Consider the following 23,714-nt stretch of genomic DNA (forward strand, 5'->3'; position numbering starts at 1 on the left):
CCGGGCTGCCCCTTTGCTGCCATAGTGGCCTGGACTAACCAGAGCCACCCCATGGTAGCCATAGGGAGATGCTGTAAGTTGCCATGAGTTAGCCCACGAAGCAGGCTGGACACTTGGCCGTGCTTACACACCAGACCAAACCGGCGGGAGTTTTGTAATAAACAGGAGTGTAGAGATGCTACTGGCGGCAAACACGGAGGGTGCTCTATGGCAGAGGTCCCCAACCCCCGGGCCACAGCTTGGTACCAGTCCTTGGTCTGTTAGGAACCGGGCCGCACAGCAGGAGGTAAGTGGCGGGTGAGCCAGCGCGAAGCTTCATCTGTATTTACAGCCGCTCCCCAAGGCTCGCATTACCGCCTGAGCTCCGCCTCCTGTCAGATCAGCCGCGGCATTAGATTCTCATAAGAGCGCGAACCCTACTGTGAACTGCGCATGCGAGGGATCTAGGTTGTGCGCTCCTTATGAGAATCTAATGCCTGATGATCTGAGGTGGAGCCGAGGCGGTGATGCTAGCACCGGGGAGTGGCTGCAAATACAGATTATCATCAGCAGAGAGGTTTGACTGCACAGAGACCATAATGAACCAATTGCTTGCAGACTCATATCACAACCCTATCAGTGAGTGGCAGGTGAAAACAAGCTCAGGGCTCCCACTGATTCTGCACTACGGTGAGTTGTAGAATTATTTCATTATATATTACAATGTAATAATAATAGAAATAAAGTGCACTTTTTTTCTCTTGGCCAGAAGAAAGTCGCTTGACAGTGTTTACTTCATTAGTCTGAATGCTACAGAAGACCAAAAACAAAAAACAAAAAAACACAGCACATGCACAGAAACAAAACCCCAAACCACTAAAAACTGCCTAAACACTGATTTGTTAAGCAGAGCAGAGATGAAATTTCTCTAGCAGAGAAAGAGTAAAAAGGTAATGTGGGCCTTTTAAACCTTTAGTCCATTTAGCCAGGCTTCAGTTGGGATAAATGGAATATCAAAATCAGGCTCGTCTAGACGAAAACTGCATGGCTGTTTAAAAACCACTGAATAGGAGGAATGTGTTAGAAGGAAATAGATTAAAAACAATTAGACAAGCGTTGACCCGCACCTATTTTTCTAATAAGTTTCTATCAAGCGCCTCAGTCTAAAAATCTAACATACCTGGACCATTACTACTACCAGCAAGTCTTATTTATTTCTGGCCATTTATTCCTGAAAGTCTTGTGAGAAGACATGGTGAGGAGTAAATCCAACCGCACGTAGGATGGCGGACAAGAGAAAACATGCGTGATGCGCTTGAAACATCCCCAAACCATCCCCCACCCGCCACCGGTCTGTGGAAAAATTGTCTTCCACGAAACCAGTCCCTGGTGCCAAAAAGGTTGGGGACTGCTGCTCTAAGGAAGAAGGTGGCCAAGCAGATGGCACTGGAAACCACTGACTTGTTAAACAGTAAAACGCAAAACAAAAGTTGCAGTTTGTTGGGAGGCTGCCTTTTGCTTTGGGGGATTTTCTTCTTTTTCCTTCTTTTTTTTTTTTTTGTCTTTTCCAAGAGAGAGAAACTGGCAGCGTTTCCTGCTCCGAAAAGGACAGATTCCTCAGGCACCTCCCACGAGGGAGAAAGTAGCCTGGTGTCTGAGTTTGTCCTTAAATATTTCCTCAAGCTGGCTTCCCTGTATGGTCAGTAACCAAGTGATTCGTTCCGTGGGGTAGAGCTTCCCTGGGCTCCCTCGAGCTGGACTATTTATCATGGCAGCAGCTGGAGATAAGCTGGACACAAAGAGGATTTGTGTCTCCACGGGTCGGGCCCTAGATACGAACGTGGAGGAATTTTCTCATTAGTGGTAAGTCATGGAGGGGACTCCGGGCTTTCATCGTGCGACCCAGTGCAAACAGCGGCAGGGAGGAGGGCACCCTGGAGGGGCAAAGTCCTTGAAGATACTTTCTCTGGACAACTGAAATGAAGGTTTCCAGAGTGGATTTCCTTGGGAGAGAGGAAAGACACTGAATGTTGTCTGCAAGCTGTTCGGGGTTAGGTGGGGCTTCATCTAGGAGAGCTGCATTTCTTTGTGTGGACTTAATTACTTGTTCCCACTCAGAGGGGAGCCACAGTGGGGGCCCCAGATCGGGCACCTCAAACCCAGCGGTTGGCTGGCAGGGGCAATGCTGAGTGAAGCCCAGGGGACCCCGAGGGCCAAAGTCTCAAAGGCAAGGAGGCGTAACCAGCGGCTGGCAGGCTGATCTGGGGAGCCCTGCGGTGGTGGAGATGTGGGTAGAGAGGGGACAGGGAGTTGAAGCACAGACGGTTCTAGAATACTCCCAGGAGTCACAGACTTCAAAGGGATTCGGAAGATGTCCGAGAGCAAACTGACCAGGAAGGAATTCTCTGAGCTTGGAGTAGTATCTGAGGTGCCGTCCCAGACTAGCTAATTCCATAAATTCTGAATCCCAGCTGGGGTTCCTCACCAGCACAGGCACAGACTTTAGGAATGAAGTGGGCTTCCTGATGACCTCTGATTTGTTCGTTTCCTTCAGCAACCACTATAGGCAGATTAAGCTCAGAGTCTGAAAAACACTTAGTTGAAATTACTCGCCCCCCCCCCCCCAATTTGGTACTTCATTGCATAACAGGCTACGCTAACATAGCCTGTTAGCATAACAGGAAGGCAGGTTCCGTGGTGTCCTCACCCATCGTGGGCATAGTGAGAGACAGAACCAGGTGTCTCTTCACCAGTGTTACCACTGTGTCCCAGACAGCGCTCAGCTCACAGACAGGCTTGGATATGTTGCCTGAATACATGCATCTTTGTATCCCAGCTTCTAGACCAAAGGCTCAGAGCACAGCATTAAAACGTGACATATTCACATCCTTTTTCACACTTAAAAATTTCCTCAGAAGTTTTTAGTTTTTACATTATAGTTTTTCATATTTGATCTCAGCCAAAAATAACTCCTTTGCATAATAGTGGGAAAGAAAAGCATACGAAAGGCACATTCACACCTGAATGACTGCAGAAGTTGATCCTGAAGCCATCCAACGGGAGAGGTCACCCAAAGAATAGTCACTGGACTTAGCTTAAAGGAAGAAGTTGCTATTGTAAGTACTTGCAATGCCTTTTCCCAGGCATGGGATATGCTGGATTGGGTTTTGTGTTACTCCTGCTTTCCCAGAACAACACGCTGCTCCCCACTCCAGAGCGAGCGAGCAGTGTGAGTGCCCGTGGTCTTCGTGCTCGTCCTCTGACAAAGGAAGTGCAGGAGTGGAATTCAATGCAGAAAAGGCTGGAGACAGCCTCATGCCTGAGACATTTCTGATGTCCCCAGGGAGGGACCCCTGGCACATCGTGGGGGCGAATGATAGGGCTGGGCAGAAAGGGCCCATCCTTCCCCCTTTAGAAATGTGTGTGGCTTCTTTTCCTTCCCCTTCCTGTCTCTTCTTTACTTTGTCCCTTTTGAGGAGGTCAAAGGTCTGGCCAACTCTCAGCTGGGGGTCCTCTGGGTCTCCTGGTCTGACACCAACCAGGGGCAGCAAGGGGGTTAAAGGGGCTTCCGGCCACCGCTGCCCCAAGCCATGCTGTCTCAGTAAGGAGCATCTGGGTTGCCCCAGTCTGGGGTTAGTGCCTACATCAGCAGCTTCGAGTTTTTTCCCAACATTGCTAATGACTCCGAATCTGATGGCAGCTCTGATCCCTCTCTGAAGAGTGCCTGTGTGCACACCTAGCTCTGTCCCCTCCTTGATGGGAGAGGGCTGTGGACCCCAGGTGGACGCTCTGGTGGTCACTCGCATTTCCTCCCTGCTTCCTTCTGAGGGGGAAGGTTGCACCTATGCACGTGACGTTGATGCCCTGAACCAGACGTAGGTCTGGTTGGAAGAGGGACACTTCCACAGCAGCCAGCCAGTTAGAGGAACGTGTGAGAGCACATCCCGAGAGATCATTTCCTCCCAAGGTCTCGTGCTGGAGATCTGTCATCAGTGCCCATCATCCTCACGTCTCACTCTTCCAGGCTCACAAAGCAAAAGGCCAATGCTCTCCGCTCAATAAGGCAGCCTTCAGAAAAACCAACCACCCTGCATCAGTCAGGAGCAAAAAACCAAACCAGCAAAACCAAACCAAATCATTTTATTGTGTGGTTTCCTTCTACCAGAAGATTACTAAAAATATAAATATAAAATCTCTAGAAAACACTTGGAATAGCTCTGTAATATTCTTCTTTCCCCAAACGGGGGCCAACCTCTTTGTTCTTTAAAAGTTGATGGACTACATGAATGTCTTCATATCACCCACATTCGTTAACACAGATACATTTCTCTCCACGCAGGGGAATAGGCCACCTTCCTGCCAAGTTCTGGAAGCTCACCTTGCATCTATCAGGGTAAAACTATTGCTGAATATGGGAATACAGGACAGTGGGTAACAGGGAGAGAAGAAAACTCTGTGGCCCCAGCTTCCTTCTGTGGACACAGAAGACAGGCCCTTCATTTCTCCTCAGTACCCTGTCCTGGAGCAGACTGGGCCAAGCTTCCAGAGAAGCTGGATTCACCATGAGGGGTGTGTCAGGGGGGTGACTGCCATGCCGCAGTCACGGGCAGGTCAGGCTGTTGACATGGACACGGGAAGTCAAGTGGGGCTTTGCATAGAGAGCTGGTCTGAGCCGGGGCCCTCAGCAGGATAGAAGTCGCTGTTCCTACTGGCCTCTGGGCTACACTTAGCCCTGGCACCAGGCACTCTCTGTCACATCTAGGACCTGATTTTAGCCTCAGAGAGCTCCTCCACCCCGGTAGCAGCCTCACCCCTCCTGTAGAAGGATGGCTGAGACGGAGATCACAGAGAGGCCACCCAGACATTGAAGCAGGGTCCCACAGCTCCTTGTTTGGTACTAGACACAAGTCCAAGGAACACTGGGACCACCCTGGCCACGGTCCTGGGACAGCCTGATAGGATCCCTGGGCTAACCCTGGGTCTGAGGGCCAGGACCTCAGCAGCGGCTGGGTGTGGAGCAGAGAGCAGGGTGCTTAAGTCAGCCCGGGCCTGCCACCTCTGCACCTATGGCTACAATAACACCCGGCCAGAGCCACCCTGGTCTCTGGGAGAGGAGTAGCCCCAGAGCGCAGGAACCTGGTAAGTTTCCCATCAGAGAAGCAAACCAAGCTTCTGGGATGGAAGCACAGATGAGAGTGGGCTAGCTGCCAGCACGTGGGTTTAGTTCTCTGCCCCCAGCTCTGTGTTTTGTGCAGAACCCCAAGCCATTGTGGGAAAACTCACGGGCCCCCAAATGCTAGTCCTGAGAACTTCTGAGCATCAGGGTCAGAGATCAACATCTTTGTGATATTCCTGGAGTAAGTCAGGATCGACTCAATTCAGTAACAGCCTTCCTCACTTCACCACGGCCTGCAAGGTGCCCGGCGTGCCTGGACCCTCCTGAGGAAGATGAGACAAAGCTTCACTCTGAGAACGCAGGGTAGGAGAAAAGGCGGCGGGAGAGCTACGGCAAGGCCCCCGGCTGCAGAAGCAAGGAGGCGGGAAGGGCACCTGCATCCCGGTGGTCCCCCGAGGCTCCCAGGTCTACAGGAGTTAGCTTGGACATTTTATAAGGCAGGGGTGGTTCCTGGGGAGCAGGAACTGGGTGATGAGATGAAGTGGGCAGTGAGCTCTGGGGCACCCAGAGTGGGAAGCTGAACAAAGAATAGAAAAGGGGAGGCGGCAGGAGTCACAGAAGGAGAACTGAACAGCCCACTCTGGCCAGATGTGCCACTCCCAGCCTTCTCCCGGGGACCCAGCCACCTTGCTCAAAAAAAGGCATGTTCTCTTCTTGCTGCAAAGGCCCCCGGGGTTGGGATCACCCCCCGACAGGGTCTCTTGGCCACAGGAAAACAGCATGACAGGACCCCTGGTGGGAGACAGGAACACAGACGTGGGTTAACCCAGGAGGGCAGAACCAGTGGGGCTGTGTGAACTGTCAGTCCTTCACAGAGACCCCAGAGGCAGGCAGGTAGACAGCACCTTCTGTACGAGAGCGGAGCGCCTCCTACTTAAGCGTGGCCTGCTCCACGGTTCCTACCACAATCCAACCTCTCACACTTCTCACCTTGCTTCCTGCACTTACCACGCCTAGACCCTAGAACTACATCACATCACGCTGTGGAAACCCTGAAAAGCTGCTCTGAGCCCTTACGACTACTCTTTCCCCATCCCGTTTTCACTGCCTCCCCCACTACTGCTCTGGGTTCTCTCGGGACCAGCTCCCTGGACGCCAGGTTCCTGGGCCCTCCCCGCCAAACAAAATCAGAACGTGCTCTGCTGCTTCTGCCAGGGCCTGCCTAGCCCTGTCTTCACGCACAGCAAGGGAAGCCCGGGTCTCTTCTGTGCAAGGAGCCCGAGCGTAGCTGGCTGCATCATCTTGCCCAGTGCCTCTCCACACTCCCATGCCGGGCAGGCGCTCTCGGTGGCTGGCTCCGTGCCCTGCCTCAGGCTAGACGAGACACACCCTGTGAACCCGGGGTGTCGACACGGCTGCCCGAGGTCTCAGGTCCGGTAAGCACTGCCCCCGGCTTGCATCCACACGGGCAGAGGCGAGGTAACAACCCAAGGGCCTGTGCTGTCTTGGGGTCAGGAGGAGCTGTGGCTGGGCTGTGCTCAGGGTATGCGGCTTTCTGGGCCTGGGCCCATCATCGAGCCAAACCCGTCATCCCTCATCCAGCCTGATTCCTCCGGAGGCAGGAGGCCTCTGGCCCCCAGGGAGGAGAAGGAAGGAACCAGGAGGGCATGGGATGGAGAAAAGCAGGAAGCATGTGGGAGCCAGGCAGAGAGAATACCCTTCATCCTGGGCTGCTGGCCTTGCAGGTCAGTGGGAAGCCAGGGCAACTCGGAGCAGAGGCGCCCTGGTATCCAAGGGCTGCAGCCAGCACGCCAAGGAGCCATTCCACGGACGGACTCTTGAACTAGGACTACACATGGACTTGTGGCCCTGCAGCAGCCCGTGTGGAAGACTGGCTCTGCTGAGCCTTGTGCAAGCAGGACACACAGCAGGGTGGAGCCGGGGCAAGGGCCAGGGTGTGCGGTGAAGAAGCGAGCAGAGGGGAGGGGGTCTCAGCAGGAGCAGAAGCAGCTCTACTCAAAGGACAGCAGGTCTGGGTGAGGGCCCTCCATGTCAAGGCTGGAGGTCCGTGCCCGAGGAGGCGGGCTGCTGTCCTCCAGAGGGTCAGCCAGGCTGATGGGGCTCAGGCTGAGTTTGAGGCCGTTTCTCTCGATGAGGCCAGGGGAGGAGGCCCTTCGGCACTCAGTCACCTTTAGCTTCGGTTCGTCCTGGTTGTCCTTGTGGATTAGGTCAGGTACCGACAGGGAAACCTCTCCATTGGGCAGAGCCTCGCCCCTGTCCACCATTTCCATGATGGCCTCTGGCTGTGAAGCATCTGCTGGGCTGGGCTGGGCAGTGGGAGGGGAGTCCTGGGGCTGCCCAGGTGACAGCTCTGTCCCATACTCCAGACTGCTTAGGACTGGCTGCGATGAAATCAGCATGTCCTGGGTGGTCTTCAGGGCCCGAGGGGTTCGCTTCCTGGTGGTAGGAGGCGGGGGATCCAGCCGAGGGAATGCTTCCTGCAGGGATGACCTATAAGGTTGGTGACATGAGCTGACATAAGGCTGGAGAGACACCGTGCTGCACCTTCCACTCACCCACCCGGGAAGGGCTTTTCGCTCCGGGCTCTCGTTCTTGGTTTAGCGTGCGAGTCTCGGCAGTTGGAGCACAAATGGCTTTGGGCCTGTCACCTCCTCACTCGGTGTTCACAACAGCACGAAGTGTTAACACTGGGACCACTGGTGAACCGCGTCCCGTCAGAACCTACACAATAGCCCTGAAAAGCGCATCACCACTTGGGGAGTGTAGGTGTCTAAAACGAGGCTGGATACGGGAGGGCTGCCAAAGCAGGCTCCCCTCCCCCCTGACCGGTGGGTTCCACCAGACGCCGGCTTCTCCACTACCAACAGTCAGGGCAGCACTTCTCAGGCGTGGCTGGGTGTCAGAATCCCCCCGGGGAGCTTCCGGCAATGCCTGGGTTTGAATCCAGCTCTGCCAGTTACTAACTTTGTAACCTTAAGCTCCTCACGTTACCTCTCTGAACCTGCTTTACCTGCAAAATGGAAATGATATACTTCATCTCAGAAGGCTGTTTCAGGGTTCGGTAAAATAACGCAGCGGAAGCACAGCACGGTGCTAGGACATGATGGGCACGCCGTAAACGTCAGCCGTGGTGGGAGCATTGAAGCCGGCTCCCGCAAACATGGCCCGATCCTTCAGCTGTTCTTTACGTGACAACCTCCGTCCCTACCCCAAGGCCATTCTCCCCTCTAGACACTACAGTTTGTCGCAGGCCTCTTCCAGTGGGTCCAGACCCGTAAGGATGTCAGGGCGGGAGGGAGAGATGCACTCACCTTCCGTCATCCACGTCAGCCCCGCCGGCCAGCTGGGCCCCTGCAGTCTTGTTGACCTCCATCGTGCCCACGCTGCCCAGGCTCGAGGGCTCTTTTCTCCGCAGGAAGTCGTTAACTTTGGCCCCCATGGCCTTGCCCAGGTTCTTGAGGTGCTGGCTGCTGCCCACCCAGAGTCCAGGCCCTCCGGGCTCCACAGACCCCAGGGCGGCAGAGCTGGGGGCCGCGGGCCTGGACACGTGGGGGAAGGAGCGGCTTGGCTGGAGCTTTGGAGTGAGGGCCGTGTTCAAGTTCTCAAACATGCTGTGGTCGACTACAAACAAAGAGGGAAAGACAGAGAGCCGGTGAGGGGAGGGGAGGGGGGCCTCGACCCCATCACTTTTGATACCACACCCACAACTTGTAACTTCATGAGGTTTTGGAAATAGTCAAGAGGGAGGCAGCAAAGACACTCTTGAACCTTCCGATCCAGTTGTTCTGATGGGATGTGGGACCAGAAATTCTAGTTCTGCCTCACCCAGGTTAATCAGTGATGAACTCTAGCCACAAAAAAGCTAACGTATCCCTTTAAACATGCCTCCTTGACTCATGGTTTAACCCCTTACCTTGGGGTCACCAGGCCCTTTGAAGTAAAGACAAACAAGGATGAAGCAATGAGATGTGACATTTTTACACTGCCATGAGCACATGTGGAGCTCTCTGACTCAGGCGCTGGGGTAGAAGCTGGTGGAGGGATGGCAAGTATGAGGCTGGGAGTTGGAAGCTCCCTGCTAAAAAGTCACATGTGTAGCACGTTTTCTCCATGAAAAATGCTCACTTCTCTTGGAGGTGGAACTTGGGAGAATGGGACAGCTGCATGCAAAGAGATGCTAAGTGGTGGTTCAGAACCAGTTCACGCCAAGTGGACAAAGCACTTGGTGCCAAGGAAGCAGGAGGAAGCTGACAAACGCCAGCTCACTTAATCTTCACAAGCTAGTAAGGTGGGGCATGGTAAGATTTCTCTTTACAGAGGAAGAAGACGGGGCTCAGAGTAATGAACTGCTGGGCCCGAGGTCACAGCCCAATTACTGGCACAGTGGGAACTAGAACCCAGGTTTTCTCACCTAAAGCTCAGGGCTCTTGCCACTACTTCTCCTGCCTTGCAATGGAATAAATGCCTAAATACGCCTCGTGCACAGTCTGCCTCTCAGGGATCTCTGTTCGGCTGGAAAGATTAACTCAAAGGGCTGGGAGGAGACCCACTGGGTTGTAAACACTTGCAGGGCAGAAGCCATGTCTCATTCATCTTTGTGTCTTTAACAGCTAGCCTGGGTGTGGCACACAGTAGGTGCTCAATAAATACCCTGAAATGCAGATAGAGAATCGTGGAGACCGAGACCACAGTAGCTCCGAGGTCTGTAGTTGGAATGGCTAGAGCTCAGGGCTCTAAGCCACGCTGTCCACACACTTGCACAGAGGCAGCCTCTCCCCACCAGGAAATCCAGCTCAGGCCTCAGTGCAGCCAGACCCACTCTGGGGCCTTGGAAGCAGGCTTGAGGTTGCTGTCCTTACCAGCTACTCCAGATATTTTGTCGGTCTCAGAGGAGGAGAGCGATTTGGGCATAGGCTCTGCTCCTGGTCAATACCTCTGCTAAGTGCCTACTCCTGCCGAGCCTTCCTAAGAGTAACTGAGGTTAGGGTATACGTTTTCTTCCGTTGAACTTTTGCATAAAGCAATTCTCTGCTCTGCACTGCTGAGTCCTGGGCACTGGGGAGCATTTCTCTTTATTGTGGTTTTACGCAGAGATATCCCTTCTGAGCCAACTACCTCAATAAGCCATATGCTAAGGGTCTTCGGGCAGCAGGAGGAAGCTGTGGGAGGAGTGGAGATCTCCCCCTGTGATGAACCCCACAGTCTTCACCTCTGTAACTGCCCCTAACCCACGTGCAAGAAAAGCACCACTGCAGGGGACATGCTAGGAACTCGACTAGAGCATCCCTGGGACACGGGGCACAGAGCCGACTGGTTCAGGCTGGCTGGGCTCCAGACGTAGACCCAGCACACTAGGAGGAGATCCCGGCCCATCCCACAACAGGGGTATCGACTCTTGAGTCTTCTCCTGAGAGTATAAATCTTGCCATGTCATCCACTTTTGCATAATTTACCTATCATGTCCCATATCCTTCTAATTTTTCTTTAATCGTGAACTCTGCAAACTAGCAGAGAAGCCTTTGGAAACTAAAGCATTTAATGATTTCCCCCCCAAACCAGAAAGTATTGGGGCCACCATGAAACTAGAGCAAATGTTCAAGAGATATATGCCAGGGAAGAGGGCCAATCCCCACCACTTTCGGGTTCATATAGTTCTGTGGCTGTTTCCTTACTGGTTTAATGTGAGTGTTCAGAGCAGACACATTCACTTCTAAAAGTGTAAGTACCAGAAACACCTGGCAAAGTGACTTGTAAATTGTGAGCCCCTTTGATTATAATTATTGAAGAAACACATTCTAAGAAACATAAATAACTTTTGGATTAAGCACCATTTTAGATTTCCTGTACTTCTTGTTTCTCTACCCTTCAGGATGTATACACTGAATTCTTAAGTAATTTAAAGATAGCTCATCATATACTCTCTTCATAATTCTCTTAAGTCTTCTGGTAAATACATCTTGTCTTTAATAATAAAATAAGTCCCTTGATGGGAAGAAGCATCTTAAGTGACATTTTTTGTCTATAATGCTCAGCATAGGGCCTTGCACAACAGTAGGCATTTAATAAATTCATTGAATTGACTTTTGATATGAATACTTAAAACTGACTGCATTATGGGCTAACATCGTAGAAAAGCTATTCCCCAAGGCTTCTTCCATTTACAAAAGACACTCAAAACCCCCTCCTCCGGGAGCGGTCCACGGGGGCTCTTGAGGTCAGGCTGGGGCTCCCTTCATCTTTACATCTGAGGGATGTGCAGCGAGCCCCTTTCCTGCTGGAGGCACTAATAACCCCACACTCTGTCAGGACGGGAGGCTTGGTGGCTCAGAAAATAATGGTGATGGCAGAAAGAAAGGTGACTGGATCCCAACCAGGTGGCCCTCCTAACAGCACCCCCCAGCATGCACATAGCCAAGCAGAGGGGAGCATCTGGGGCCAAAGTCATCCAAAAGAAAGACAGTATCTTACCTGTCCGAGAAAGGGGCTCGGAAAGCAGGCGGGAAACAAACGAGAGAGAGAGACACATTTTATGTAGTGACCGACCACTATGGGAGTGTCAGCTCCCGTCTGGGTCACCAGCAACAGCCCACCAAGAGGATATAGCACGCAAGACAGGGGTCCTGCTATGAGGAGTGTAACAGACCTGGATGACCAGGTTCCCATATGCTTTTTAATAAACCAAAACAGAGCCGTATTTAAAAAATTCTACAAACAGGTGCTGGTGCAGCCTCCTGTATTTCCCCCAATATTCTGAGGCCCCTTTACATTAAGTATATCTGAAGTTCCTAGCTGGCAGTGGGAGGAATGCAATGGGCCAAGGCAACATGAAATTCTAAGTCCTCTGGATCCTGCGTACGTCACTCGTTGTTTTGCTGTCTCGTTTCCAACATGTGAATCCCTAGATTTTAGACCGGAAAGACGTTCATTCATCCACTCCAACCGTCTAAATTAACAAAATGGGAAAGGCAGGTGGCAGAGAGGTCTGCCTAATACCGCACAGGGAGGTAACGGCAGAGCAGGGGTTAGAACTCACATAGACTGACTCCCAGACCCACGATCCTTCTCTACACCATGACGGCCAAGTGAGACTGCCAATACCCTCAAAGTTGCCAAGGTACACGGCGTCAAGTTACACCCTATCACGTTCTAACGTTCCAAACCAGGCTATGAAGGAGGTCCATGAGATCTCATTCTCCGCACTGTCCTGCAAATGTTTAAGTACTGTGAATAAACACGGGCGGGAAGACAACTCTGGAATCTCACATGCACATGCTAACTCACACTTGCTCCACACACTGAGAGGGGAGCCCACTGCTGACTACGGGCTGGGCCAGACCTTTCCCACCCAGCACAAACATACCCACCTTTAGATCTAAAGCCCTGTATGCATCTAGTCATGATGATCTAGAATGGGGCACCTTCAAGCTCATCTTTCAACCCTCTAGCTAGCAGGCTGGCCAGGTTGTTACATGACAGAAGGGAAGCAAAGAGAAGAGGCTACCTCGTCACTCTGAGTACATAGCCTTACTACCAAATTGCTTATAATGAGCAAAATGGTGCTAAGTCACCCATTTATGTTTTAGTCATTTGCTAAAAACAGACAGCACCATTTAAAACAGTATTTGGTCCCTATTCTTAGGACGTGCATATTGAAGTATTTAGGCACAAAGGGACATTATGTTTGTAATTTACCTTCAAATATCTCAGAAAAAAAATGTAGACACACAGAGAGGCAGAGAGGGAGGGAGGGAATTGATAAGACAAATGGAGTAACATGTTAACAATAGGAAAATCTAGATACAGGTTACGTGGGTGTTCTCTGTTCAAATTTTATTTTTGCAGCTTTTTATAAGTTTGAAATTATTTCCAAAGAGAAATGTAAAAAAATATACCCCAAACCAAAAAAAACAGAAACTAACGTAAAACAACAAAAACATCTGGTGACAGAGGTTAGGCAGATGAAAAAAGCAAAGAGGTCATTAAGAGAGGACAGAGGATCCCAGAGCTGGGGGTGGTGACAGCAACGACATGGAAAAGGGACACTAGAGAACAGAGGGGGCGCATAGACAACATCGCTATCAGGTCTCTACTACATTCCTCCCTCTCTCTGGGTATCCCCAATCAAGACAGGCCACGGAAGAATGACAAGTGAAAAACATCTTTAAAATTTTTTTATCTTGCTTGCTACAGACCCCATCCATCTTTCGAGAGGGATAACCTCCCTGGCGAGTAGAATCATGCGGCCTTTTTGTGATGTCAGCTGAGCTCAGAATGTTTATTGCCTGGACAACCCAACCAGCCTCCTGGAAGCAGGCGTGTGTGACCTCCGTACACTTCAGTAGTCAGAATATGGAGAACTTCTCACTCCTCAGCATTTCTGGACCTCGAATCTCTTCCTCTGCTCTGAGCACTTTTCCTGATATCACGCCCTCACGTGCCACCAGCTTGCCAGGTAAACTCTCGTGCCACTAGGGCCACAAAAATGTGGTTTTCTGAAGCTTGTAATTGAGTACTCTACCAGATAATGTTACAGGACCACGATTTAGTGAGAAAGTCAAATTACACGTGGGGAGAAAATAATTTTTCAAAATGTTGCCTACATGGTAAGTAGTTCCTGCTGTTGATTCATTTCTTGCAAGGGAAGGATGGGGGAAACATTTGTTATCAGGCTTTTTTCCCCCTCTGAATCTGCATGAACCCTCAAAGTGACAGTTTGTCTAAGTAAGGAGTATGTACTAGTTTCAGCCCTGTTTTGACAACCTGGAGAAGATCTAGACTTATCAATCCATCAGAAGGAACCTAAGGCAGGGGGGAACTGATGAGCCTATCCTGGAATAAAGTTGAATGTGCTGAGGACTTGCTATTCAAAGCATGGTCCATGGACCTGCAACGTCACCATCACCTGGGAGCTTGTCAGAAAAAGGCAGAATCTCAGGCCCTACCTCAGACCCGCTGAATCAGAATCTGCATTTTTAACAAGATCTCCAGGTGATTCCTATGCACATGAAAGTCTGAGAAATGCTGTTCTGTGAAGTGGTTCTCCTAAGCATCCGTTTGCCTATACACGGGACATTTGTATCCGTTTCCCAAACTGAGCACAGCCACTGCTCTGCGATTTGAGGCAAGCCAGCTTCTTAATCCAAGTATTAGCAACCATCAGGCAGCTGGGGTCCACCTGAACACTCTCTGGCTGTGGGTGGGAGGCGTTTTAATTGGAGAAATGGGCTTCTCGTCCTCAAAGGGATCTTGTAACATAGCTACGCGGTCCTCGACCAGACTCCCTCCTCTGGGCCCTCCAGGGACCCAAAGGCTGCAATGCAGAGTGAAAACACACACACACACACACACACACACACACACACACACACACTCTCTCTCTCTCTCTCTCTCCCCCTCCCCCTCTCCCTCCCCCTCTCCCCCTCTCTCTCTCTCTCAGCTGCAGGAGGGTCAAGAGCGGGGAGGGCCAGGCAGAAAGCTGTCATCTGGTCCACATCTTATATTCTTCTTTGGAGAGGACCTTTCCAGGGCCTCAATGACACCAGCACCCCATTTGGAATTCCCCAGGAGGTCATCCAGAATAGCTCTGCCTATGTGGATGCCACAAAGGTCATTGTTTTGCTTCAGTTTTGCAGTGCCTTAAAGCACCAAGGTTGAACCTCTAGGTATGTCTCGGGGGGAGGGGCCCCAACAAGAGGACGCCCAACCTTGCTCAGCTCACCAGAGTGTTTCCTCTGTAACCCAGGCATTGCAAAGACTGTGTCTCCTACTGAGGCGTCCAGCCCAGCTCAGGCCCTGCCACCCCAGTACCAAAGCGGTGCTCTCCGGCATGGGGTGCACAACACGGTGCTCTCAGCAGGTGAGGCCTTCTCTGACTCAGGTGGGCACATGTGAGAAGCTGGGGGAACAGGGGCTGCTCCCCTAAGGGCAGGGTGCCTGTGTGTGGGATCGCCGCGTGCTGCCTGTCCCCACTGCAGTCTCCTGTCCGGTGCTTCCTTTAGCAGAGACCTGCAGGTCTGTGAAGTCCTCTGCTTCTCCTCTCCTGTCTCTCAGGCTGAGGGAGAACAGCACTTTCTGCCTGACTGGGCTGTTGCAGGCAGACAGTGAGGCTGGAGAAACGGCCACAACCAGTGGTGGTAGAAAGAGGGGCTCTAGGAGGCCAGAGGTCTGGCTGCCTGCTGAGCCACCTGTGTCTATCCTCAGAGGAGGCAGAGGAAAGGTGCCTGCAGGGAGGGATGCACCTGACAAACGCCAAGGCTTAGTCATTGCAAGGGGAGTCTCTACCTAGAGATTAAACTGCTTTTCTCTGGACAGCAGGAAGGAAGGCCTTAGCCTGCTCTCCCCACCCCATCCTCTGTCTGCTCTCAGAACTGCACTCAAGGAGGGGCAGAGGTAACCTGAGGTCCTGCCTGACTACCTGCTTTCTTGCCCTTCTGCTTCTCCACCCGGCCTCCAGCCACCCCAGGTCTCACTGCTCCCTGCCCGGCTCGAGGCTCAGACCCAGCCCTTTCTTTTGCAGGCTGCATCTCGGGGGACCCCCCAAACAGAGAGAAGCTGAGGAGGAATTGCACCATCTACCGGCCCTGGTTCTCCCCTTACAGCTACTTTGTATGCAAGGACAGAGAGAGCCACCTGGAGACCTACAGCTTCCCAGAGGTGCAGCGGGACGAGGGCAGGGGGGACAGCTGCCTCCCAGAGGACACGGCTGAGAGCATCTGCTCATCCTCCTCCTCCCCAGAGAACACCTGCCCCCAAGAGGCCACCAAGAAATCCAGACACGGCCTGGATTCCACAGACTACATCACATCCCAGGACATCCTAATGGCCTCCAAGTGGTACCCGGCCCAGCAGAACGGCTACAAGTGTGCGGCCTGCTGCCGTATGTACCCGACGCTGCACTCCCTCAAGAGCCACATCAAGGGGGGCTACAAGGAGGGTTTCAGCTGCAAGGTGTACTATCGCAAGCTCAAAACCCTCTGGGGCAAGGAGCAGAAGGGCCGGCCGGGAGACAGGCTTTCCTCAGGCAGCTGCCAGGCCTTCAAGTAGGCCTGCTGGGTGGCGGCAGCTGTCTTGTTAGCGGACAACGCTTTAGGTAAACAGGAGATGATGCCTATTTATGTCTCTACAGAGAGACCAATAAACCAAAGTTAGTGACAGCCTTCTGTCAAGTCTGAGGTCACCCTGTACCACCTGTCCTTCTCAGTCCCTGGTCCCCATCCCATTCCCCTTCTGCTACCGGGTGCCTAGCAACACCAGGCCCATCTCCCTGCCTCTTTTTTTGTTTTGTTTTGTTTTTTGAAAGACAATACCCAAAGTTTGAGACTATCTTCTAAAATGGTGGTTTTCAAAGTGAGGTGCTCAGACCAGCAGTGTGAGCATCCCTGGGGAATCTGTTAGAAATGAAATTCTCAGACCTACAGAATCAGAAACTCTGGGGGGTGGGCCCCTCAATCTGTGTTCTAATTGACCTCTAGGTGATTCTGATGCAGCTCAAGTACGAGAACCACTGTTCTAAGACCCTGGCCTTCCTGTTGGTCCTGTGATGGGTCCTTGCCCTGCACCGTGGGAGAACTCACACTGAGGGAGAAGGGTTGAACGCCCTTTTCTGTCGGTTCCACCAGCAGAATCTCTGCACAGTTTGAAAGCTTCTTAGGTGTTAGATCTTCTGAGGGGTGGAACAGGAAGGACAACATGCCCCACGCATAAGGCAGAAAAGAGGCAAACAGGGCTGGGGCCCATTCCCACCACGTGTACCATGATCCTTCATTTGGAAGGGACATCTCTGGCTGAAGCAAAACAGATCACTTCTGGCCTGGGGGGTATCTTTACATGGCTCTGTTGAGTCATGTCTGAAAAGCCGGGTAAACATGTGAAAACACTGCTTCCTAGTACCAAGAAATGTCCCAGCAGACAGCCCTGACCCTTATTCCATTTCTGAGCAAACCTCATAGCCAACTCTGACCCAGAAAAACGGATGAGCATCAAGGGTGCAGCAAGGACATCGGTTTTGCCCATTATGTGGTTACAGAAAAAAGAGCTTATGTTTGATGGTCTTATTTTTAGGCCTTATTTACCTGTCATTTCATCTCCCTAATGACTCAGTGGGCCCTTTCACTGCAAGGGGGCATTTCCTTTCTGGGACCCTGGCACCAAACCTCCCCTTGTGCCTGCTTTCCCACTGCTTGGCCAATGGGTTAGGGTGGAGGATCTCCCCTTACCCTTCCAGGGGTCACATACTTAAGTCTTCCGAAGCCCCACTTTATAGTTTGGCCGAGCTACTTCTGCTTATCACTGTTCTGCTAAAATATCATTGGTGGGGGCTTCCCTCGTGGCACAGTGGTTGAGAGTCCGCCTGCCGATGCAGGGGACGCGGGTTCGTGCCCCGGTCCGGGAAGATCCCACATGGTGGTTCTTTTGTGAGAGACAGGCTGGCTCACACCCCCATCACACACCAGTCCCTTGCTGTGAGAGCACTCCCAGTCCTGCACCCAGTTCCCCACTCTTTCCCTCACCCTCTACCCACTAAGTCAGAGTCCCAGAGTCTACTTGATTTGCAGGCTCCAGCTGGCCTGGGAGCCAGGACATGCAGGGTCCCACCCACTCACTGAGGGGCAGGGTGGTCTTCAGGCAGCCCTGACATTATTCCATTGCTTCCAGGGCCCGGTTCCCGGAGGGAGCAGATGAGTGACTCTGGCAAGTCTTTAGTCCTCACTCTGAGCTCCTGCTTTCCTAAATGGAAAGGCCACCGGAGCCCCCGGAGGCTTCTCCTTACAGACGCTGCTATGCACGTGTGTCCCCTTGACAGGGCTCCTGAGGGAGTACAAGGAGGGGGACACGGAATGGACTTGAGGAGACCGGTCGCAGTCTCAGCATGGTCTGTGGTAGGACCAGGCGTGGAATCACTCCTCATCTGGTCTCTCTCCCTCTGCCCAGCCCTCACTCCCTCCTCCAGGTCATCCACATCATGGGCACAGAGCACAGCTTAAAAAAAAAAAAAAAAGGAGAGAGAGAGAGAGAAATCCACCCAAAGGCCAGGGACTGAGCCCAAGGGCCACAGCACACGCTAATCATGGCCTGGCAGGTGCGAGAATTTAGCGTTTTCTCCCTAAGGACAGGGTACTTTCCACCTTTCACATTTAACGTAGGGTCATTATGACCCCAGTAGCTTTCTCAGTACAGAGCTCTGAATAGTTTCCGCACAGCAGAAAATGCACGCAGAGCACAACTGCACCGAGCAGAACAAACACGCCCCCCCCACCCCAGTTAATGAGGGGGTAAACTGTACTGTGCCCTGGGCCACTGCCAGGCATTCTGTTGGGTGCTTCTAAAATACCATCGCATCTACTCTTCATTATAGCCTTATGTGGTGTGTTGCATTCCCATTTTACAGATAAGAAAATAAGGCTCAGTTCAGTTCACTCAGCCAGAAAAGGGCAGAGGATATGTGTAACCCTGGTTGATCTGACCCTCCAACTTTCCTTCAGGCCTGGCCTACCAAAGTATCAGGTTTAACAAGACCTCTGCCTTCAAAATGGCTATGCGTTCCAGTCAGGGGAGCCTGGTTTTCACGATGTGGGTTTTGCGAGATCCTGCAGCTCCGTATTTCTCTAACATCCTCTCTGCCGGCATCCCTCCTCCCCTTTCATTTCTACTCCCTGCAGGAAAGCCCACACCTCAACGAGTCAGGCCTCCTCTGCTGAGCTGTGTGTCAGTGACACCATAACCCTTCTAGGCAGGTGTGGGAAGAAGTCTGTTTGCCTCCAGTATGGACATTCCTGGAATGGGCCCATCCAGAAACCTACCAACTACATATTTCAGACATTTAGTTGGGGAGTCAGTGAAATTTTATAATCTTGATGATCTTAGTTATATCTGAAAATATCTATGATGTACTTTTTCAAGCACTCAAAACTTGCTGCTGCCGCCAGTATAGTCCAGTGATGTCTGGAGTTTGAAAAGACCTGGGGTTTGGGAGAGTCCAAAAAAAAAAAACGGGTATAGCCTAGGCATTACTGACATTTTGGGCTGGATAATTCTTTGTGGCGAGGCTGTTCTGTTCACTGTAGAATATTTAGCAACATCCCTGGCTTCCAACCACTATGTGTCAATAGCCTCCTTCCGAGTTGTGACAACCAAAAACGTCTCCAGACGTCACCGAACATCCAGCCCTTGGGGGAGCGAAATCGCCCTTGGATAAGAACCGTTGGTACAGCCCGATCCTGCAAGGCTGGTCTGAATCAACTGCCCCTGAAGGCACCACCTTCCCCCGCTCCTTGAAGGAACACAAGAGTTCTTTCTAAACACCACACACCCTCGGGAATGGTGCGTCACAGAGCTGATGCCACCGGGCTCGGGAAGTTGGGAGGCGGGTGGGGGAAGGAGCAGGTGGAATAGAAAAGGCAAGAAAAGACAATGGAAAAGCTTTTAGAAACAAGAAAGGTTTATTTAGCAAAAGCCACTAGACTAGTGACAACATCCAGGGAGTAAGTGCACTTAACATGAACAGAATCTTTTCCCAGAGAGTTGATCCAACAGAGTTAATGCCACACAGTTTTAGGAAGTAGAGGGCGCAGGGGGAGGGGGCAGAGTGGGAGGAAGCAGTCAGGCAGAGAGAAAATAAAAGGAATACAACCCCTAAATGAGAGTTGAGAGAAGTGAGGCTATGAAGAGGCTTTATAGACAGCATTGGTATAAGCAGGAATATGATTTTCAGTCCCAATATACAGTCCATCCTGTGCAGAGAAGTTCTTTCCTGGCTCCGCAACTGTGGGAGCCTCGTGTACCCAAGAGTCTGCTGGCACCCAGGAAAGGCTGGGGCAGGTACAGTAAGGGAGGCGCCCCTGGTGTCCACTTGTCCTCCATACGGGGCAGAGTAGAAGGATGAAAAAGAGGGGGGCAGGAGTTGAGTTAGCAGAGCAAGAAGCAAGGAGAGAGGAGGACAGGGTGACATTGCTCGGAGATCAGGTCTGCAACATTCCCTTTCCTTCCCAGTGGCTGGTGACCCTTCAAGGCCCCTAGATCTGTCCTTCGTCTCCTTCACCTCCAACACACCTAGTGCGCGCTGGTGTGGGATGCCAACACACAAACCAGCGCTCCAGGGAGGGCCTGAACTGGGGAAAGAATGGGGCCGAGGTGGGTGGAAACCACTGCGGGGCACCCCGAGGGCAAGGGTCTTAAATGGGTCCCAAGTCAGCGGTACATAGAACTAGTCTCTCCAATTCTTCAACCTCTCCACCGTCTCCTTTCTTCCTTCCCTTGGCAAGGTTTTCAAGACCCTTTTAGAAACTATGCCCCCCACCCACTCTTCTCCCCATCCCAAAGAAGCCTCCTCCTACCACATTCCACACACCTAATCCACTGGCCTCTGGCTTTGTCCTCAGCCCCTGCTTGCAGGCAGTGGGCCTGGAGAAGCCAGACCTTCCACTCCCCTGAACACCCCAAATTCTAAGGAGCTAAGAGGTCCCACACTCAAGGAAGCCTGGGTAGGATTTTGTAAGCTAGCTAGAGAGGCTCAGGCAAACCGGACTCCTAACCTCTCTCCTTCGATTTCATGGTTCTTCCTTCCCTGTGTATCTGGACCTACGTCCAATGATTAATCAGAAAGTATAACAAAAACAGGACCACCTCTCTCCAACCAAATGCACATTAGGAAAAGAACACAAATCTACTGTTGATTCAAACACCCTGGAGATTCCCATTCTCTTCTCTCTGGTCACTTCTCACAAGCCTATGCATACGTATACACCTTCCCTCACACGTGTGTGTCAATGCCAGCACACGTGTACACACATGCACACACACACGCACCAGTCCCATTCCACTGACACCCTCGTGCACCAAGGAAGGCTAACACAAAGCTACATTTATTTCCTTAATTTGGACTTTCTGGTCTAGAAGAAATCCAACTGTAGCTATAAGAAAAGATCTGCACTTTCACTTCTATATTTTATAAAGCCAAGTTAGGCTTGAAGAACTCAACTTTGCAACCACATCCTTACCAACTGATCCCCAAATAATATTGCAGTCTGGGTCTGTGGTTTGCTGTCCAAGATAAAGTCTTATTTCCCCAACACTTGGCACTAGCATGTCTCAGCTCTCTCTTCAGGCACCTTTAAATCTGTTAACAGCCACTTAGGGCCTTATTGGAACCAAGGACAAGTAAGCTAGCCTTCCCTGCCCCAATCAGCTCACTGTACCAGGTGGTAATCTCTAGGCCTAGATGGTAAAAGAGAATTGCACCTGGCACTTTTTACAGGTGTGCTCGAGGCATGCATCCACAGGGAGACAGGTCAAGGGCAAAGTGACTATCGTTTCTGACTTAAGTGGCAGTGATTCTGAAGAGTGGACTTGAGTGGTCTCAGCTACCAGTCTCTGCTTTTTTTTTTTTTTTTTTTTTTTGATCACTACTGCGCAGTGGAAGGGACAGGTTGAGAGGTAAGGCTGGGGGCTCCGGGTCTCTGAGGCTTTTATAGAGGCAAGAGTGCTACAAAGGCTTCAGCTGGCACAGCCCCTGAGGCAGGACACAGGGGAGACAGGGCAGCTTTCCAGCCTCCACGTGGATGAGCTGGACTTGCAGGCAGGCGGTGGGCAGGGCATCCACACTGAGGGATCAGACCTAAGTGATCTGGGGCAGGCAAGAGGTTGTCCTCCCCACGGGCTTTCACGGCAAGGGCCTGAATGACAGTCAACTCCCAGTCTCCCTCAGGAGCAACACCTGAAGCCCACCTAGAGAAAGTGATTGGATCCAATTCATCTGAAAGCTTATCCCCGCGATGTGACACACCCCAATTCCACATTCACACTGAAAGGACTATCCTGTCTTTCAGCCTTGAGCGTTCGACCTCTACAATCTTTGCAAGGGCCTAGAGAAGGAATTCCTCCCACGAAGGTCGGGGAGAGTTAGGCAACTGGTAGCATCCTGATATCCAAACACAAAGTACCTGAGAAGGTACCGACGGCTTCCCTTCATAGTCGGGACCACAGAAGTGGGGGGGGGGGCGAGGGGGCATCACACGACAGAGCAGGGGAGCCTGATGATGCAGCGGGCAGGGAGCAGGTCCTTCAGCAGCCTGGTGGTCCTCAAGAGGGACCCTCTCCCAAAGCCATGGGCTCCGAGAGGCCCCTTGCCCAACCCCCACCCACCCAGTAGTCGCAAGCAGGAGGCAGGACCTGATTCACTTCTGGGAATCCAATGTCTTCCCCACTTGACCCTCCAAAGCAAAACCCTAATCCTTTTCTGAAACTGTAAACGCTTCGGGGCCCCCGGGTATCCTCAGCAGTGCACATTCGCCGGCAGCCCCTACCCGGGCAGCCGCCAGACTTGGCCCCTCCACACCTCGGCCACGGCCTCCGCCTGCTAGCACCACAGCACCTACACGGCGATCTCATCGTCCAGGCTGTCGCCCAGCTCCTGCCTCTGCAGGACGTTCCGCAGGCGGGGCAGCTCCTCCTGGGACCACGAGTCGCGTTCCTCGCTCTCGTCCGTGTTGGATTCGTACTCCGAGGCGATGCCTGACTCTCGGAACTTGATGAGCTCCAGGCTGCCCAGCAGCGGCTCACCCTGAGCAGGGGGCGGGGTGTCCTCGGGCGGGAGAAAGCGGAAGCACTCCAGCTTCACCAAGCAGTCGCGCCTACCTAAGGGGCTGCCCACTGGGTGGGCGAAGTCGGCCAAGCCCGCGCCCAGGGGCGGCGAGTGCAGGTCCTCTGGCTTCGGGGTCGTGGGGTCACAGAGCACGGGAAGAGCTCCAGAGCGGAAGGTGATCTCCAGCAAGCTATCCTGGGAGCCCACTGGAGTGGGGGGAGAAGAGGGGGAGGGGGCGACATTAGCAAGGTGCTTGGTCTGGAAGCCACCGTTGGCCCACCCAGGTCCCTGGCCAGTTGAGCGAACCCTCACAGGGGCTCTTCAGCTCTTCCTTCCACCCCACACAGCACAGACACGCCAGGCTGAAGGGGACGAGCTCAGGGGAGGTGGTAAGGGCAGGGCAACGATAAGCCCATGATCAGCTGGTGAGGCCCGTGGACGCCTTGAATGGGGTGTGTGGTAGGAAGAAGGTACAAACTGAAGAGCTACCTTAAAAGCATGTAGTAACACTTGGTGCAACCTTGTAAATTGGCATTAATTGGAATACAACAGGGCCTTGATAAACAAAAATAAAAATCCAGAGGGGCTTTCAGAGCGGTGAAGTACAGTGGTTCCCAATCCGTAACTTTGGGCCACTTTAGAAACACAGAGTTATCAGCCCTGCCCCAGATCTACCAATGCAGAACCTCTGTGGGTTGGATCTGGGAATATCCATCTTTTAAAAAGCTCACGGGATCGTTTGGGAGAACTACTGGTATAACAGGGAAAGCATTAGACCTGGGTCTGAATCTGGGCTCCACACTTTGCTAGGCCTGAAACTGTGGGCTGGTTACTTAACCTCTCTGAGTCCGTTTCCTCATCTGTAAAATGGGCACAGCACCACCTACCACTATAGGGATTAAATGAGATTATGTATACGATCAACGGATATTGGTCCACAGCCAGCGCACACTTAGAGCAGCAGACAACCCAGGGACAAGCTCAGGAGGAAGGCGTGGAGACACGCTGTCTTCTAGTACT

At 52.2% G+C, this 23,714-nt stretch overlaps 2 protein-coding genes across 7 annotated transcripts in view; one reads left to right on the forward strand and one right to left on the reverse strand.

Moving 5' to 3' along the window:
* Window positions 1-4,102: 4,102 nt before the first annotated feature.
* Window positions 4,103-23,714, reverse strand: part of C1H1orf226 (chromosome 1 C1orf226 homolog) — a 308,224-nt gene continuing 288,612 nt past the window's right edge. For 3 of the 6 annotated variants that reach the window (XM_073805108.1, XM_073805093.1, XM_033855893.2), the window contains 3 exons: window positions 22,748-22,900; window positions 8,428-8,737; window positions 4,103-7,606 (listed from right to left, as the gene is read on the reverse strand). In XM_073805108.1, coding sequence (XP_073661209.1) covers window positions 7,108-7,606; window positions 8,428-8,737; window positions 22,748-22,900 — 962 coding nt within the window. In that variant the 3' untranslated portion in view covers window positions 4,103-7,107. The remainder of the gene's footprint in view (window positions 7,607-8,427; window positions 8,738-22,747; window positions 22,901-23,714) is intronic. The other 3 variants (XR_012331950.1, XR_012331949.1, XM_073805111.1) reach the window with 3 other exon arrangements.
* Window positions 13,448-16,280, forward strand: SPATA46 (spermatogenesis associated 46). Its single transcript, XM_033855904.2, has 3 exons — window positions 13,448-13,568; window positions 14,859-14,972; window positions 15,633-16,280. The coding sequence occupies exons 1-3, from the start codon at window positions 13,466-13,468 to the stop codon at window positions 16,157-16,159; spliced, it is 744 nt and encodes a 247-aa protein (XP_033711795.1). The 5' UTR covers window positions 13,448-13,465; the 3' UTR covers window positions 16,160-16,280.

This window comes from Tursiops truncatus, chromosome 1 (assembly GCF_011762595.2).
Source record: "Tursiops truncatus isolate mTurTru1 chromosome 1, mTurTru1.mat.Y, whole genome shotgun sequence".
Taxonomy (NCBI): domain Eukaryota; kingdom Metazoa; phylum Chordata; class Mammalia; order Artiodactyla; family Delphinidae; genus Tursiops; species Tursiops truncatus.